Source organism: Bufo gargarizans, chromosome 3, assembly GCF_014858855.1.
Source record: "Bufo gargarizans isolate SCDJY-AF-19 chromosome 3, ASM1485885v1, whole genome shotgun sequence".
Taxonomy (NCBI): domain Eukaryota; kingdom Metazoa; phylum Chordata; class Amphibia; order Anura; family Bufonidae; genus Bufo; species Bufo gargarizans.
Window position 1 is genome coordinate 550,248,629 of NC_058082.1, and position 18,266 is coordinate 550,266,894.

The 18,266-nt window shown below is 42.9% G+C and overlaps 1 protein-coding gene across 1 annotated transcript; it reads right to left on the reverse strand.

Moving 5' to 3' along the window:
• Positions 1-211: 211 nt before the first annotated feature.
• On the reverse strand, positions 212-17,102 carry UPK1B (uroplakin 1B). The gene is made up of 8 exons (XM_044287427.1): positions 16,997-17,102; positions 10,446-10,530; positions 9,204-9,404; positions 8,528-8,602; positions 2,861-2,983; positions 1,816-1,995; positions 798-881; positions 212-512 (listed from the first exon to the last, which is right to left on the reverse strand). The coding sequence occupies exons 2-8, from the start codon at positions 10,509-10,511 to the stop codon at positions 462-464; spliced, it is 780 nt and encodes a 259-aa protein (XP_044143362.1). The 5' UTR covers positions 10,512-10,530; positions 16,997-17,102; the 3' UTR covers positions 212-461.
• Positions 17,103-18,266: the final 1,164 nt, after the last annotated feature.

Below are 18,266 nucleotides of genomic sequence, written 5' to 3' on the forward strand. Positions count from 1 at the left end.
ATGGAATGCAGAAAGTTAGTGGCTACATTTAAAAAAAAAAAAAAAAAAAAAAAAAAAAAGGACGATATAGGAAGGGTATAATCTGCTAACCTTGAGGCAGGATTCATTTGGGAGATCATGTACATTGGGACGCTCAGGGTGGTAACACATTGGGGTCTAATATATTTATATATATACACACACACACACACACAGGAGAACAATACTTATACAAGCACAATGACATAAGCCCTCTTAAAAATAAAAAAAATAAAGAGCCGTGAATATCAGGCAGCATTTTTTTTTTAACTGTTCTGCCCTGCTCTCTCCAAAAACAAGTCCACTGGCCAACATATCATCAGTCGGAGAGAATGCTTTGGATTTCCGGAAAGGGTCTTCACATCCTGTCTTCCATATTGGCCACATGATCTTAGGTCATTTGCTTCTTAAAAATTTCCAAGAGGATTAAGAAATCATGCAATTTAATATTCAATGCGGACCCAGAAGAACATTGTACCAAGAAGCACCCAGAACTGAAAAAATAAATAAAAATAAAATTAGAATAGTGATACCCTGTACATAATATTAAAAAAGTTAGAGGAATGACTACTGTGAGTACATTTAAGCCTAAGACCATTTCCTCAGGGGTGTCAACCTTTTGGTTAATGCCCCAGAGGAACAGGTACGCATCAAAAAGAGCATTTACTACGTGGAGCTTGAGGATTACAATTACTTTCTTGCAATATATAAAGCCAAAGTAGAGGAGATACTGATACAGTTGTGTGCAAATGAGCTGGTAACATTGCCACTATACTTACTGTCCAGCACAAAATTGCAAATCCGAACCATGCTACACCCCAAGCGTGACGATTCAGTGGTCCAGAAATGTAATTATAGCAGCCCTGTTATGAAAGGGATCACACAAAAAGATGCATTAGTGAAGATTCTGCCGGACAACCCACATGAAACCATGCACTTTGTTCTAGGGAAACAGGGCCAGCTCTGGCTGTATGTGGGCACTTGGGTGATAGAATCAAAGTGGGTCCTCTGTGTACCCCAAACTCTGCTTGACAAGTAAAGAAAATATTCACATGTATAATGGAGCTGCCCTAAACCCAGGTTTACCTTGCCCGTCTCAAGGATCTAGGAGTTCAGCCAAAGGCTGCCATTAGCACCAAGAAAACCTGGGACAATTCTAGGGCCCACGGTTCTTTAGAGCAGTGTTTCCCAACCAGTGTGCCTCCAGCTGTTGCAAAACTACAACTCCCAGCATGCCTGGATAGCCTTTAGCTGTGCGGGAATGCTGGGAGTTGTAGTTTTGCAACAGCTGGAGGCACACTGGTTGGGAAACACTGCTTTAGAGAACATGCTCTATGCTTGTGCATGTAAAAGTAAAGGAGCCTCACAATCTGACTGTTGCCCAAGAACCCAAATGCACCTCAAGCTGGTCTTGTGAAGTGCAAAGCTTCAATAGCACAAGAATGGGCAATGATCAAATTAAAGAGAACCAGTCACCATGAAAATGCAGTGGAAACTGCAGGCAGTATGTTATGGAGTAGGAGGAGCTTAACTGATCGATATATCGTTTTGTTGGAAAAGATTCAGTATAAAACTTACATTTCATTTATTCTAAATTCTGCTCATTCTGAGCTTTGAAGTCAAGGAGATGGCGCCATCACTGATGAAGCACAAGTTTTACTGAAACTTTTTACCACTCAAACTGTTCAGCTCCTCCTGCTCTGTAACATGCTGCCTGCAGATTACACTGCATTTTCAGCATGACAGGTTCTCTTTAAGATCTGGTGCCCAAATAGTTCAAGAGAGCACGCTTCTTACTGAGAGATGCAAAAATCCATCAACTCCCAGTCTGCAGGACGGCAAATTTAATGGTAGTCCATTAGCATCCATGACACAGCATTGCAGAGGCCAAGGAAAGGCCGAGTCAACGTTGTTATTGCGGAACGCAGAGGTGTACTCCTGCCAGTCTTTAGGTCCGTTGACACCACAACATTCTTTCTGGAAAACGAGAAAAAAAAAAAAAAAAGTTTATTTTACACCAACTGGAAAATTGTGCTCTTTGCATGGTTAAACTAATGGTGCCAATCACTGGTGATGCCCATCTCACTGCAGTAAAATCTGAGCTTGACATATTTTACTTCTGAAAACAACTGAACATTTCTCTAATTTTAAAATGACCAAAGACGGGGTTTGTCCAGACAATTCCCAAAAATACACCTTGCCAATAGCATGGCAAACCTAGATCCTAAACAATTCAGAAGAAATCTATTTTGTGACTAATATATATATATATATATATATATATATATATATATATATATATATATATATATATATATATATATATATATATATATATATATATATATATATATATATATATATATATATATTTTCCCAGGACAGTATTTTATAAAGATTTTAAATGTTACCCAAGTTAATTAAATAAAATGCTAAAAAGAAATATTGCTCATCCCACATGGTATGTCATATCTATACACCATCACATCTGAAACCAAACCAGAACTAGGATATATTTAATAAAATATTTAGCAAATTATTTAGCATAAATATTCGTTCCGTAGCCTCTGTCTCTAGTATAGTTATTCCAGGATTAATTATTTTGAGCTACCAAGTTATGAAGTCTTTTCTATTAGCTACATGGATCATACAGATACATTAACATCAGCACAGGGAAAAGCCAGGTCTAAGATCATGCAGATCCCGGACGAGCCCCCAATTTTTTTTTATCTCGTTATTTCTGCTGTTGCATGAAAACAGTTCAGTCAGTCATAAGCAAGTCTTAATAACATAAAACAATAATAAAACGAGCAAAGTGTAAATATATCAAGCTTCCAAGTACCATAAGCATCAGGTTGTTCCAGGTGGTTGTCACACCGTCCGCTTTGGATTGTTCGTCATTGTTGCTGGCACTTTTGTTTTGATAGTACTCTAACATTTGTTTCAGGAATAAATTATCAGTGAACTGCAAAATAAATAAAAAAATAGGTTACAAAAGGCATAAAAAAAATACATTTTATTAACCAAGAGACGGGTAGCAACCCTTGTATAGCATAAGAAAGGGACATCACTGTCTCACAGCTCATGAACCAGCTCATCTGCTGGTGAATGGTTTGGTTCATTTGATGGTGAATTATTTGCTGGCAAATCATGAATTTTATGCCAAGATTTGATTTTTGACATTTAAAAAGATATAATTTATTTTCAGTGAACTGTTAGGAGAACCCCTTCAAGATTGACATTACAGATGACTGCGAGGCGCTACCAAGAGAATCTCTCTTTCTAGAGAACTTTGCAAATCCATGCAGGACTAATGATTTTAATGGGAATGGTCCAATGCGTGTTTTCCCCTATGTTGACACTTTCTGGTTGTCCCAGCAGCAGGACTGATCATCTAAACGCGGTGAGGCCTCATTGATTGGTGGTCAAGACTCTTAGATGGCATCCCCCCCCCTTTTTTTTTATATGCTGCATATCCATAAGCACACTCCTATGTCACAATTACAACTTAAGCGATTCTTGGACGAGTGCCCTAATTGGGTACTGTGGGGGCTTACTTGATCAAGGACATGGATCAGAAGGGGGCCCAATTTGATTTTGACTTTCAAATTCATGGGTATTGTATTGATAGCATGGTTTGAACCCTCAGATACATTGCCTAGGACGCTGAATAGACACCCAGGTAAGACATGAATATTTACAAAATCTAATAAATCAATGTCAGGCACACTTTCACCTGGACAGGATACATAAATGTCTAAATATTATCATATCAGATTATAAAATTTATTCACATATATCAGCATTTACTACCACTAAAATAATTGAAATAAAGTAAAAATAAAATAATGCGGTATAATTAAGTTAAAATAGTATTAATATATAGTCCCCCCTACAGCTACTCCTCAATGTATGAGGTAGTGTCTGTAGGAGAAGTATTACTATTATAATTATATAACATACAAATGAATAACAATTATACATTTATATGTTGGCTAGAATCATAGTTTAACTAGCATCAAATATCCATATTAAATCCTTATGTTGTCACTTATGCCTCATATAAAAATGAGTTTGCCTGTCTGTATGTTCTTTATGCGCAACCAAATGACTGAACCGATCTTCACCAAATTTGCCACACAGCTACATCAGGTGTCCGGGAAGGTTTTAGACCGGGTCTCAGCTCTCGAGGACTTACCATTCCTGAGATATTCCCCCAAAATTACCTGCATTAGCCAATACAAGCCTTCAAGTCTTTCACTTAAATCCGAACTGCCATTTAGACACATGTCTCTTATTAGCCAATAGAAGCTTGCAGATCCTACTCCAGGTTGCCATAACAACTGATCACAGGTCTTAGCAGTACGCAGGTCCTTAAACATTCAGTCATATATGACGTGTGATCGCACAACTACACTGCTACATGCATGGGGGGCAGGGGTCACTGTCAAGGGGAGGGAGGCCCCTGTGAAGGTCACTGTCAAGGGGGGGGGGGGGGGGAGGCCCCTGTGAAGGTCACTGTCAAGGGGGGGGGGGGGGGAGGGAGGCCCCTGTGAAGGTCACTGTCAAGGGGGGGGGGGAGGGAGGCCCCTGTGAAGGTCACTGTCAAGGGGGGGGGGGGGAGGGAGGCCCCTGTGAAGGTCACTGTCAAGGGGGGGGGGGGGGGAGGGAGGCCCCTGTGAAGGTCACTGTCAAGGGGGGGGGGGGAGGGAGGCCCCTGTGAAGGTCACTGTCAAGGGGGGGGGGGGGAGGGAGGCCCCTGTGAAGGTCACTGTCAAGGGGGGGGGGGGAGGGAGGCCCCTGTGAAGGTCACTGTCAAGGGGGGGGGGAGGGAGGCCCCTGTGAAGGTCACTGTCAGGGGGGGGGGGGGGGAGGCCCCTGTGAAGGTCACTGTCAGGGGGGGGGGGGGGGAGGCCCCTGTGAAGGTCACTGTCAGGGGGGGGGGAGGGAGGCCCCTGTGAGGTCACTGTCAAGGGGGGGGGGGGAGGGAGGCCCCTGTGAAGGTCACTGTCAAGGGGGGGGGGGGGGGGAGGCCCCTGTGAAGGTCACTGTCAGGGGGGGGGGGGAGGCCCCTGTGAAGGTCACTGTCAGGGGGGGGGGGGAGGCCCCTGTGAAGGTCACTGTCAGGGGGGGGGGGAGGCCCCTGTGAAGGTCACTGTCAAGGGGGGCGGGCACTGGGGTAGGCACTGTTAAAGGGGAGGCCACTATGGAGGTTACTGTTATGGGGGAAACTGTCGATATCTTTTTACGATTATTGTATATAATTTTATATTTTCCTCAGTCTTAGGTCCCTTTCACACGAGCGAGTTTTCCACGCGGGTGCAATGCGTGACGTGAACGCATAGCACCCGCACTGAATCCTGACCCATTCATTTCAATGGGTCTGTGTACATGAGCGTTGTTTTTCATGCATCAGTTCTGCGTTGCGTGAAAATCGCAGCATGTTCTATAGTCTGCGTTTTTCACGCAGCCCTGGCCCCACAGAAGTGAATGGGGCTGCGTGAATAACGCATTGCATCCGCAAGCAAGTGCGGGTGCAATGCGTTTTTCACTGATGGTTGCTAAGAGATGTTGTTTGTAAACCTTCAGTTTTTTTATCACGCGCGTGAAAAAACGCATCAAAACGCATTGCACCTGTGCGGAAAAAACTGAACAACTAAACGCAATCGCAGACAAAACTGACTGAACTTGCTTGCAAAATAGTGCGAGTTTCACTGAACGCACTCTGAACGCATCCGGCCCCAATCTGCAACGCCCGTGTGAAACCAGCCTTAAGGCCTCTTTCACACGGGCATCAGTTTTTTTGCCCGGATAAGAGCCGGGTGCGTTGCGGGAAAATGCGCGATTTTTCCGCGCGAGTGCAAAACATTGTCATGCGTTGCACTCGCGTGAGAAAAATCGCGCATGTTTGGTACCCAAACTCCGAACTTCTTCACAGAAGTTCGGGCTTGGGATTGATGTTCTGAAGATTGTATTATTTTCCCTTATAACACGGTTATAAGGGAAAATAATTGTATTCCGAATGCAAAATGCATAGTAAAACAGCGCTAGAGGGGTTAAAAAATAAAATAAAAAATAATTTAACTCCCCTTAGTCCACTTGATCGCGAAGCCGGCATCTCCTTGTGTCTCCTCTGCGCTGAACAGGACCTGGGGTGAGCTGCTCCATTAAATACCGGTTAATGACCTTTGATGACGTCACTCCGGTCATCACATGGTACGTCACATGATCTTTTACCATGGCGATTCACCATGGTAAAAGACCATGTGATGACCGGAGTGACGTCATCGCAGGTCCTTAACCGGTATTTAATGCAGCAGCTCACCCCAGGTCCTGTTCAGCGCAGAGGAGACACAAGGAGATGCCGGCTTTGCGATCAAGTGGACTAAGGGGAGTTAAATTATTTTTTATTATTTTTTTTAACCCCTCTAGCGCTGTTTTACTATGCATTCTGCATTCAGAATGCTATTATTTTCCCTTATAACCATGTTATAAGGGAAAATAATAATGATCGGGTCTCCATCCCGATCGTCTCCTAGCAACCGTGCGTGAAAATCGCACCGCATCCGTACTTGCTTGCGGATGCTATGCGATTTTCACGCTTCCCATTCACTTCTATGGGGCCTGCGCCGCGTGAAAAAAATAAAAAAATAAAAAAATAAAAATCGGACAATATAGAGCATGCTGCGATTTTCACTCAACGCACAAGTGATGCGTGAAAATCACCGCTCATGTGCACAGCCCCATAGAAATGAATGGGTCAGGATTCAGTGTGGGTGCAATACGTTCACCGCACGCATCGCACCCGCACGGAAAACTCGCCCGTGTGAAAGGGGCCTAAGTGTTTCTTAAATACAGTGACACGGCCGTATCTTCTAATGCAATATTGAGGCAAGTCATTCAGATGTATATATGACCGTAGCTTATATTATACCATCAGTATGTATGACCATATCATGTATTATATTATAGTATGGGTGTCCAGTATTGTATTGGATCATATCTGTAGCAAGCGGTCCGGCTTATAAATAAATGTAATAATTGAGAGTACGTACTCTCTGATGTTAAAGCCCATCTGTCTGCAGATTTGTCCCTATGACACTGGCTGACCTGTTACATGTGCGCTTGGCAGCTGAAGGCCTCTGTGTTGGTCCCATGTTCATATGTGTCCGCATTGCTGAGAAAAATGATGATTTAATATATGCAAATGATCCTCTAGGAGCAAAGGGGGCGTTACCATTACACCTAAAGGCTCTGATCTCTGCACTCCGACAGGTCCAGGCAGTGAAAGCATCGTTCCTGGACCTGCAAATCAAAGTGCAGAGGGGGCGGCAGTTGCAGAGAGAGCAGAGCCTCTAGGTGTAACAGCCTAGACGCTCAATTGCATATATTAAATCAGTTTGCTCTCTGGTATGAGAATGGAACAGAATACATTTTGGAGCGCTCCGTTCTGTTCAGTTACGTTTTGCCCCTATTGACAATGAAGCATTCTTTCCAGTATTGAGACCCTATGACGGATCTCAATACCGGAAAATATTAACGCTAGTGTGAAAGTAGCCTATTATACGGCCGTGTCACTGTATTTAAGAGAAACTAAAGACTGAAAAAAAAGATTATATAGAGTATAGGCATAAGTGACAACAAAGATTTTATATGGATATTTGATGCCAATTAAATTATGATTCTTGCCAACATATACTCTATTGTATATTATAATTAATATACTTCTCCCACAGACACCATCTCATACATTGAGGAGTAGATGTACGGTACAGGGACTATATATTAATACTATTTTAATTTAATTATACTGTGTTATTTTATTTTTACTTTATTTCAATTATATGGCCTCATGCACACGACCGTTGTGTGCATCCGTGGCCGTTGTGCCGTTTTCCGTTTTTGTCCACGGACCAATTGACTTTCAACGGGTCCGTGGAAAAATCTGAAAATGCACCGTTTGGCAGCCGCATCCGTGATCCGTGTTTGCTGGCCGTGAAAAAAAATAGGACCTGTCCTATTTTTTTCACGGCCAACGGTTCACGGACCCATTCAAGTCAATGGGTCCGTGAAAAATCACGGATGCACACAAGATTGGCATCCGTGTCCGTGATCCGTGTCCGTTTTTTCCTATCATTTCAATGGCAAACTTGACTTAGATTTTTTTTTCATTTTTCATGTCCGTGGATCCTCCAAAAAACAAAGAAGACCCACGGACGAAAAAACGGTCACGGATCTACGGACCCCATTTTTGCGGACCTTAAAAAAAAACGGTCGTGTGCATGAGGCCTAAGTGGTAGTAAATGCTGACACATGTGAATCAATTTTATCATCTGATATGATCATAGACATTTATGTATCCTGTCCAGGTAGAAGTGCGCCTGACATTCTGAATTTATTATTTATAACCTATTTTTGGCAGAGGGAGAGTTAAAACATCAGAGGACCTTTTTCCATAACATTAGGAGGGTGAGCCGCAAATAAATACACAAAATAATTTCTAACTTACGAAATCTCTCTGTGTTGCTGCAACGATAGCAGATGCAACTTCAAAGCAGAAAACAACGAACATCAGGATTAAATACTGAAAAAAATAAAAAAAGCAGATAAAACAATTCTGAACCATACGGCAAATAAAAGTTGTGATTAACTTTTTAACCCAGTTATCACCACAAATCTTATTGGGGCTCCCAAGAAGAATGCAACCCAAAAGCAATCCCAAAGAACGCCTAGAGTAGTCTAACATATGCTAGAAGAGCTTCCATGACAATTGAAACGCAACGTGAAATTGAGACAAGACTTGACTTCTAGTCCAAAGAATTAAGACTCATTTCATCCAATTCATAGTTGGGAAGACTACAGAGATTTAACAGGCTAGTCTGAAAAACTAAGAAGACGTAGCTTAATCTGTGAAAATATGATGATCTCGAGAATGGGCTAATACCGACCATCAATGGAGAAGCGGTCACACCTTTATGGTCACTTTCCGATTAAACCATTGGAGTATCCAGAATACCCACACACTTCATAGGAGAATGACCTTTTTGGGGATTCGCAAGATTGAAATGGCCAGAACACTAATCATTAAACCCAATTAGCTTTGTATTGTTCTAGGAAGCGTATAAAGGCATGGTTATATCATAGGAGAAGGTCAAGAACTTTCATTCAATTAAGTGAACACTCACCACCATCAACATCCTCCGGTTACATTTCATGATGCCGACAATACCCAAAATGGAGAGCAAGAAAAAACAGAAACCAGTGAATATGCCAATCCATGCAGCTGCAAAGATGTCATCATTGTAGGTTGCTTCGAGAAGTGGGTAGAGACGATTCTGGTCTGACACAAAGAAGATGCACTCTGCCGTCAGGGCTAGACCAGCCAGCTAGAGGGAAACAGAAAGCCATCAAAATCCATAAACGCATGTCCTAGGACAACCTCACATGAGTGCGATATGGTTGCAAATTCAATGACTCAAACTAACAGCACCATAGAGTCCAATGGTCATGTGGGGAAATAGATCTAGGTAAGTAATCACCTGTTTAATCAGGGTGTAAAAGTTTTATAATATTCCTTTTAAGATTTATTGAGCTACAAGAGTAGCAGGCGATAGGTTACAACCATGAGTAGCCTACATGGCTATTATTTTACGGTGCCTGACCCTAGTGGACCACTTCTGGACAAAGACCAAGGTTTTCTTAATGATCATAAACTAATTTATCATCAAGTGAAATGCCAGTCTGCTGCCGCTAAAGTCAACAGAATATGGTCTTATGGTAGACTAGACAAAGATTTGGGGACCGGTTCATAAGAAATACACCAGGTGCTGCTCAGGTCTTCAGTTCAAGATAAAACAGTCACCATGCAAAAGGTCAGAAAAGATTAAAGGAAGCTTGGATGATCCCTACGTCTGCAGTTCAATTTTGTATGAATGGAGACTGAGAAACCTTTTAACGGAAAGAAATGTTAATCCAGGTATCTATGAGATTCCCTACAAGGAGTCAGGAGAGGAGAACTGTATGGCCAAATTTGACAAAGCCCAAGGAGGGTGCTCTATTGGCCTTCTTCTGGCTCAACTCAGATTGATCATAGAGAAGTTGAACATTAGGGATCTACTCTGTCCATATGAAAATGGGGTTTAAAGGGTTCTCCAGTTTCAAACTATTAATGACCAATCTTCAGGATGTCATTGATAGCAGATTGAATGGATCCAGACATGGGGTACCCCCCACTGATAAGCAATTTTTGGCAGCTACCCGCACCAAAACAGTTGCAGAAGGCTCTGGCCACGTTGTAGAGCTTGCGGCAGCGTCCTGCATTTCAGCTCTCTTTAAAAGCAAAGGGAAGCTAAGCTCTAAAAAGGTGCAAAACATCTGATGAAAAGTGATACAAGCAAAACAGAAATGAAACTAAACGCTCTACTTACCCCAGTGATCACATTGCCGACTATTAGAATCACTTGCAAACAGCGAACTCCTGAATTATCCCCCATTGTCTCAAGCGTGGATAATCTACAAAGAAGAAATAACCAAATATGATATGGCCAAATATGATATGAGTGGACACATAGAAGAAATATATTATCCAAGTCTTACTATAAAGGGCATCTGATGTACCACCACATGTAGTAGGTAGGACAACCGCAATCGATCTTCAGGCCGTTGTCCAATAGAAATGCTTGACCTAACTCCTTGGTAGTCACCTAAGGAAGACTTTTCCCACATTGAATAGAAACATTTGGGTCAAGAATCAGACTATAAAAAGGTTGACACTCCTAGGACCCAATGTAAAACCTATAACTGAGCCTACACCTACCATGTTACTTACATAATGCTTCTTATGTAGTAGAGGGACCATTGGGCGCCATGAGGTAGCAGAGCCTAGCTGCATTTCCCTCCACAACCCCTATAGCGGTCTCGAAAACCCATCTTACAATATACAGTAGTTTTTCTGCAATTTGCCACCTAGTGTCTTCCAGGTACAGAAAACTCCAAGTGGTCATAGACCATGAACAACAAGACAATAACCACTCATTTCATCTTAATCTACTTATTTGTAATCTAATCAAAGTGGAATAGATTTTTGAGGGGCACCATATCCTTCCTTAATATTTCCACCATTGTGAAAACATTACCATAGAGTTTAAGCAATACTTGGCCTAACCGGCTTTTTCTCTAGTGCACTCCAGGGTCAATACAGATTGAGAACAGAGAAGTCATAAGATAGCCTCGCCAAAACATTATTTAAGAGCCTTGAGGGAATGTTGAGAGAAGGATGTAACTGTTAAATCTGGTGTCTGAAAGACCCACTCTTGGGGCACATGCATTGAATTTGCTCACGCATGTATGGCCTTAAAGGGCTCCCCCCCCAGGATATTTTTATTGATTACCTATCCTCAGCATAGGTAACCAATATCAGTTGGCATGCGGACACCCAGCACCCTATACACTTGTATAGAATGTGAACGGGACGGCTTCTTGTTATTACACCTGCTCCCCGCTGTGATGTCGAGCAGATAAACAATGAAGAGAAGGCCGCAATAGCACAACGTGCAGCCTTCTCTTTCACCAGCTGATCGGCAGGGATTCCGGGTGTCAGACCCTCACCGATCTGATAATGATGACCTATACCGAGGATAGGTCATCATAAAAAGATGTCTCAGAAAACCCCTTTAATCTCTTCCCTGCTTGATTTAGATGCACCACAATTAAGAGGGGCAAGCCTTTTCATATTTGTGGGGGATCTGTGCACAATAGGGGAGATCTACACCAGTGAGGGATCTGGTGTACCTTTCAGCTATAATCTAGGCCAGTGTTTCCCAACCAGTGTGCCTCCAGCTGTTGCAAAGCTACAACTCCCAGCATTCCTGGACAGCCTTTGGCTGTGCGGGCATGCTGGGAGTTGTAGTTTTGCAACAGCTGGAGGCACACTGGTTGGGAAACACTGGTCTCGGCCAGCTACCTGCCGTAGAAACATATGACAGGCTGCCTACTCCATCCTCTCACCGCTTGGCACTTTTCAAAATGGCGAGTGGTTAGTAAAAAACAAAACAAAAATTTGCTCAGGAGTTTTTGCCACCAGTTTTCTGGTGCACAGGGGATGCTAACTCTTTCCCCTAAATCTTTAGAACTAACCCTTTGTACAAAAAAAATAAAAAATTCTGTATGCTACTCCCTACTGGGGTATGAGTGCAAGGTTTGTTTGTTTTTTTTGCAACTTGCAAAAAGTTACAGTTGATAAATATGGCGAATACCTAGTTAACATAGCTAACCACAAATCAGTGCAGAGAGCGGTGTAAAAAAAAATTAAATAAAAAAAAAATAAATAAAAACCATTTCAAAATGTTTTGCAACGATGAGATACACAAAAGGGAGCAATACATTCTCCCCCTCCCCCAAAAACATGAGTGTTTTTGAAGACCCTGCATCTAGTCACTGACCTGGTTGAACCACATTCCCACATATCAATGCTACTGTACCTACTCCCATCACACAGTGCACATTCTTCTCATTGACTTCCTGTGGCATTCATTAGGAGGTCTTCTCCTGACCCTAAATAAATAACCAGAAACCTACACGTTCTCAGATTCACCTTTACACAGGAGGTTTCGGCCACTGCTCAGGTATTCAGGAGGGACTGATGCAGTTGCAGACAAACCCAACATTCCTACTCAAACATTAGAAGATATTTTACAGTTTATTGAATTCAACTAGTCTTAACCCAATGTAAGGCTCAAAGTATCGAAGACCTGGAGAAGACCACATGTTGGTCACAGTATACCTCTTTTGCCCTCACTATGCTCTGAATCCTTGCCATACTGGCTCCAGATTGCTTTGGCCTTCATACTCTAGAATAGGAGATACGTAGCTTTCTGGCAGCCATATCAGCTCCCATCGGGCACCTAGTGACTTGTCCTCACACCAAACTATCAAGAACTCACAACGCACAGAGGTTTTCTCAACTTGGTAACCCAGACTGAAAGATAACAGACTTTACGTTTTAGCTCCTTCACCATCTCCGCTTGCCATCATTGAATAAGAACACTCTGGTTTCCATTGAGAGGCAGTAAATCCGTCCATAGTCCTGCTCTCCGCTGAGAAGTGGACACCATTGTATCCAGTCTAGACAATGCTCTGCGATGTAGACAACTACTTCATGATCTAGGGTTGTTATTCTCCAGAAATATCTATATATAAAAGGCCACTGTTAAGAAGTTGACTAAAGGATTAGTGGCCCTTCTAAGGGGCTGTCCCCTCAGAGGCGGTGGAGTCTCTGCAGTCAGGCAGACTGCAGGCGAGTAAGAGCGAGGTCTGTACGGGTTTTTAGACCCTAGGAGTAAACCAAATGGTGTCATTTACGGGCAGCAAGCAGAGAAATGATGAAGCACTAAAAGACAAAAGGGGGTCACTTATTAAGACTGATATTTTAGACCCCAGTCTTAAGATCCGGCGCTGGCGGTGGATCCGTCAAAAGTATGTAGAGGCACCTGCCTCTACATCAATTCGGTGGATCCAGCCCCACTTGTAAATCTACGCCAGCTCCCTCGCCGACGTAGATTTAGATAATTTCCTATGCCTAAAACAGGCTTAGAAAATGATGAATGAAACGGGCTTGTGGCCCATCCCTTTGCCCGCTCACACCATGCCCACTTTTGTAGACCTGGCATGAGCGGGGAAAAGTCGCGGATTTAGGCGCAAAGAACCTGCATTGTCATAAATGCTATGTTTTTGGAAGAAAGCAGCCATGTTTTTCTGATCTTGGATAACCCTTTTAATTGGGTTGGCCCATCTCACACACTGGCGCCATTTTGCTTGGATAGGATATGTCCTTAATATCAGATAGGTGCGGGTACCACCTCTGTCACACACACACCCATCTCTAGAATTGGGTCCCTCAAAGTGAAGGAGCGCGCACCGCGCATGTGCATAGAGCCCTCCCTTCACTTCTAAGGACGTTGCAGAAAAATCTAAAGGAGCATGCTTGACCATTTCCACAACTTCCATAGAAGGGAATGGCAAGCATGGACGCCTCACCCATGTCTTGGGCACAACGTACGAATGTCACACTGCTACAATGTCACAATTTGGTGTTTATTTATTTTTTTGCTATCAACATTGAGGATTTTTCTCAATCGATTTTAAAGGGGAGGAAAAAATAAAATTATATTAAATAATACGGACAAATAAAAACACAACTAAGGCTTGTTTCACATTTGCGCTAAACCAGATCCAGCAGGCTGTTCCGTCTGGGAACAGCCTGCGGGATCCGTGAATATCGAGCGCCAATGAGGTTCCGTCCGGCCTCATTCAGCAGTTTTCACTTTGCTGCCCATCAGCATATTTGCAGGGTTGCAGCCGGATCTCCGCCGGTCCCCGTTATAGTGAACCTCGACAGCGCACTGTCTTCATGGATCCGTTTTTTTTTCTGTGGTGTATTTGCTGCCAAAAATAGCAAAACCAGTGGCGTTTTTAATGGGGATTTTTATTTTATTTTTTATACCCGTCACATACTGGTTTTTGACATCAGCTTCTAAATAGGGAAAAAAACACTGAAGAAAATGCTAGTGGGAAGTCACACTGACCCAGATTTACTAACGTTGCTGCACCTGAAATCTGAATTTAAAAAAGTGGCACAAATTAGCTGAATTCTGGGACAATTTGGCAAAACTAAACTTTCTACATTTGCCCCCCTCCTCTCCCAACTTGCTTGAAAAGGGGGGGGCTTATCAGAAATGGGCATGGCCTAATACACGCCCTTTTGCGCCAAGATTGCACCACAATTCTGGCATAAAATTCTGTCTTCTAGTAAAACCAACCAATCGCTGGAAAAGAGAGAAAAAAAATAAAAAAATTTCATCCCTGCACCACATTTATCATCCGACCTAAGCCCCTGAGATAAGTCTGGGCGGGTCTAGACAGCTCACGCACGCGACACCAGCCACGTGCGTTGCGCATTTAGCAAATCGGAACGTCCGTCCTGCTGTAGACCTGTCCTATCCTTGTACATAATACGGACAATATTTAGGACATGAACTATTTTTTTCCTCGGGTGCCGCGGAACGCAGCAGCCCCATTTAAGCGAATGGGTCATCATTAGTGTTGAGCGAACTTGTGTTTTAAGTTCGGCGTCATCGAAGAATCGCGTTATGGATTCCGCTACCACGGACCATAACAGAATTTGGAATCCATAACGCAATTCTTCGATAAGCCAAACTTTAGACGCCGAACTTGAAAACACAAGTTCGCTCAACACTAGTTATGAGCCAATCTGCAAAAAAATAAATAAATAAAATAACGCTTGCGTGCATGAGCCCCAAGTGTACGCCGCCTATAGGATTAGTAAATCTCGGCCAGTGTGTTCAACAACAAAAATATAAAAAAAAAAAACACACACAAAAATCATACGTGGCCAAAAAACAAAATCAAATGCTCAGAAAATAAAGAAAGATCTGTGCGTGTACAGCCTGTTTACCCAAGCAGCGGGACATACAATGAGGGGCGTGAAGCATCTCCGCTTTTACCCAGACACGTACAGGGGCCACACCTAAATGCCCTTTAGCAACAAATGCAGCTTATGCGCAATGGAAAACCTGCAGCGAGCGGAAGAAGGAACATCTTTCACATTTTTTGAGCCGTGATAGGAGGAATTTGCAAAAAAAAAAAAAAAAAAAACACCCCAAACTGAATTGAAGGGGTGCACAACACAGGAGCAGGGGGGCCCAAAAAAAAAAACAAAAAAAAAAAAAAAAAACTTTCAAAGCTTTTGGATTGGGCGTGTGAGATTCAGGTCACATCTCTAGCTGCATTGTCACGTAAAACATACTGAAACTTGCGCACAACCTAAATTTAGTCATATAGCCCCCAGCTTAAAGGGACGCTCTACTGAAAAATGTCACTTTTCATTAAGTGACGCATAACAGACATACCAGCTGCTAGGAGTAGTCACACCCAAAAAAAAATATATAAATAAATAAAATTACTTCCTTCTACTGTGCATTTCACTGCCGTCTATTGTCCCCTGGTATCAGCCATGTCCAGCTGCAGACAGACCGAATCTAGGGTTTCTGTATTTGATGACTAACAGAAGTTTAAAAAACAAAACAAAACTAAATAAATAAATAAAAAACATCCCTGACCCCCATGACTAGATACGAGCGAATTTCATATTTTTTAAATTAGATTACTGGTAACAGGTGAATTGCGTTATGGATTCCATTACCACGGACCAGAATGCGTTCTGTTATAATAGACGTCTATGGTCTGCAAATCGGATCTGTTCCGTTTCCATTAAGCAGGGGAGGGTTATAAGATACTAAAAATTAGGTGTCAGTGGCCCTTGACAAATAAGTAAAAAAAAAATAAAAATATGGATTATAAAACAAAGAGTTATGACATCGCTTTGCATATACCCAACAATATAGTATAGATAGATGTAGCAGAGCTGAGTTTGTTTCTTTGTTCAGTGCGATACTTCAGTAACTTTACCTGCAGCCTCATGTAACACCACATATAAGAAAAGGATAGCAGCACGATTGCAACGCCAAACTGTTTGTACAAAAGTAGCAAAGCTGAATCTACATAGGATTGCAAATGAGAAATAAATCAGAACAGAGGTGGTTAATGAACCAACTCGGATGTAGCAGAGCTGAATTTCTTAGCTCACTCCTGGAGAATTAGAATCAGTCCCAGAGCTAAAACATGTGGCTTATCCTTATATAATGCAAAAGATAGCGTGCACCGACAGCACGGCAAGCTGTGCCAAGAATACATCTAAATCTGCATATACACAGATGTAGCAGTGTTGATTTCATCATGGGATTGTTGCACAAGAGATAAAATTATGTGATAAAAAATGCACATAAACCATCAAGCAACATGACAAACTCAGCTCTGCTACACAAATAAATACATTTCCATTTAAATCCATTGCACATTGCTCTCGGAGCACACTGCCTTGTCTATCCAGCAGTATACTCACCAAAGTCGCTTACACCTGTCCTGATCCTCACTGCTAGCACATACAGGTGTACTCCTGCAACTCTTTAAGCCCTCTGGCTTGCAGCGCTGTGATTGGACGGAGGCTATCATGTGCCCCCCTCCTGTGTCTGGTTGAACAGGTTGCTGCAGAGAGGCATGTCAGCTATTTCACTGCTATGCGGGAATGTTGCTTTAAAACCCTGACTGACATTGCTAGAGAGATGAGCAGTGATTCACGGGGGCAAAGGGCTGGGAAGTGGGAGACGAGCCAGAAAATTAGGGATAACATGACACATGTATGCGCGGTGATCCAGCCATGTTCTAATCTGTGTTACTACAAATTATGAATCAGTTGGATTAATTGCCAATCATTAAATGCATTATATAAATGTGAGCAAAATTCTGCACTGACACTTGTAGTGTCGGTAAAGACCAGGTTTAAAAGACTCTGGGCCAGATTCATCCTCACTCTGACAGCTCACTGCACTTTCACATATGGCTAAAGTCAGATTTATGATCGGCCCTTTAAGACTGTAATAAGGCTACTTTCACACTAGCGTTCGGCGGTCCGCTCGTGAGCTCCGTTTGAAGGGGCTCACGAGCGGACCCGAACGCCTCCGTCCAGCCCTGATGCAGTCTGAATGGATGCGGATCCGCTCAGACTGCATCAGTCTGGCGGCGTTCAGCCTCCGCTCCGCTCGCCTCCGCACGGACAGGCGGACAGCTGAACGCTGCTTGCAGCGTTCAGCTGTCCGCCTGGCCGTGCGGAGGCGTGCGGATCCGTCCAGACTTACAATGTAAGTCAATGGGAACGGATCCGCTTGAAGATGACACCATATGGCTCAATCTTCAAGCGGATCCGTCCCCCATTGACTTTACATTGAAAGTCTGAACGGATCCGCTCAGGCTACTTGCGCACTTAGAAATTTTTCTAAGTTATTAATGCAGACGGATCCGTACTGAACGGAGCCTCCGTCTGCATTAATATGATCGGATCCGTTCAGAACGGATCCGATCAAGCGCAAGTGTGAAAGTAGCCTAAATGTGGTTTGACGGTAGCAGTTTATCTGTCAGTAAGCAGCTTTACAAGAGTCGCACATCTTTACGAAAAAGTCGCATGTTCTATTAAAAAGTCTCATAAGATAAGCATGGTCCTCACTGGAGTGAAATTGCGCATTTTTTTGCGACTTTTTCGCGACTTTTTAAATAGTCCCAATAGTAAATCTGTCTAGAGATTCATTTACATAAGAAAACACGCCCACTTTCAGAAA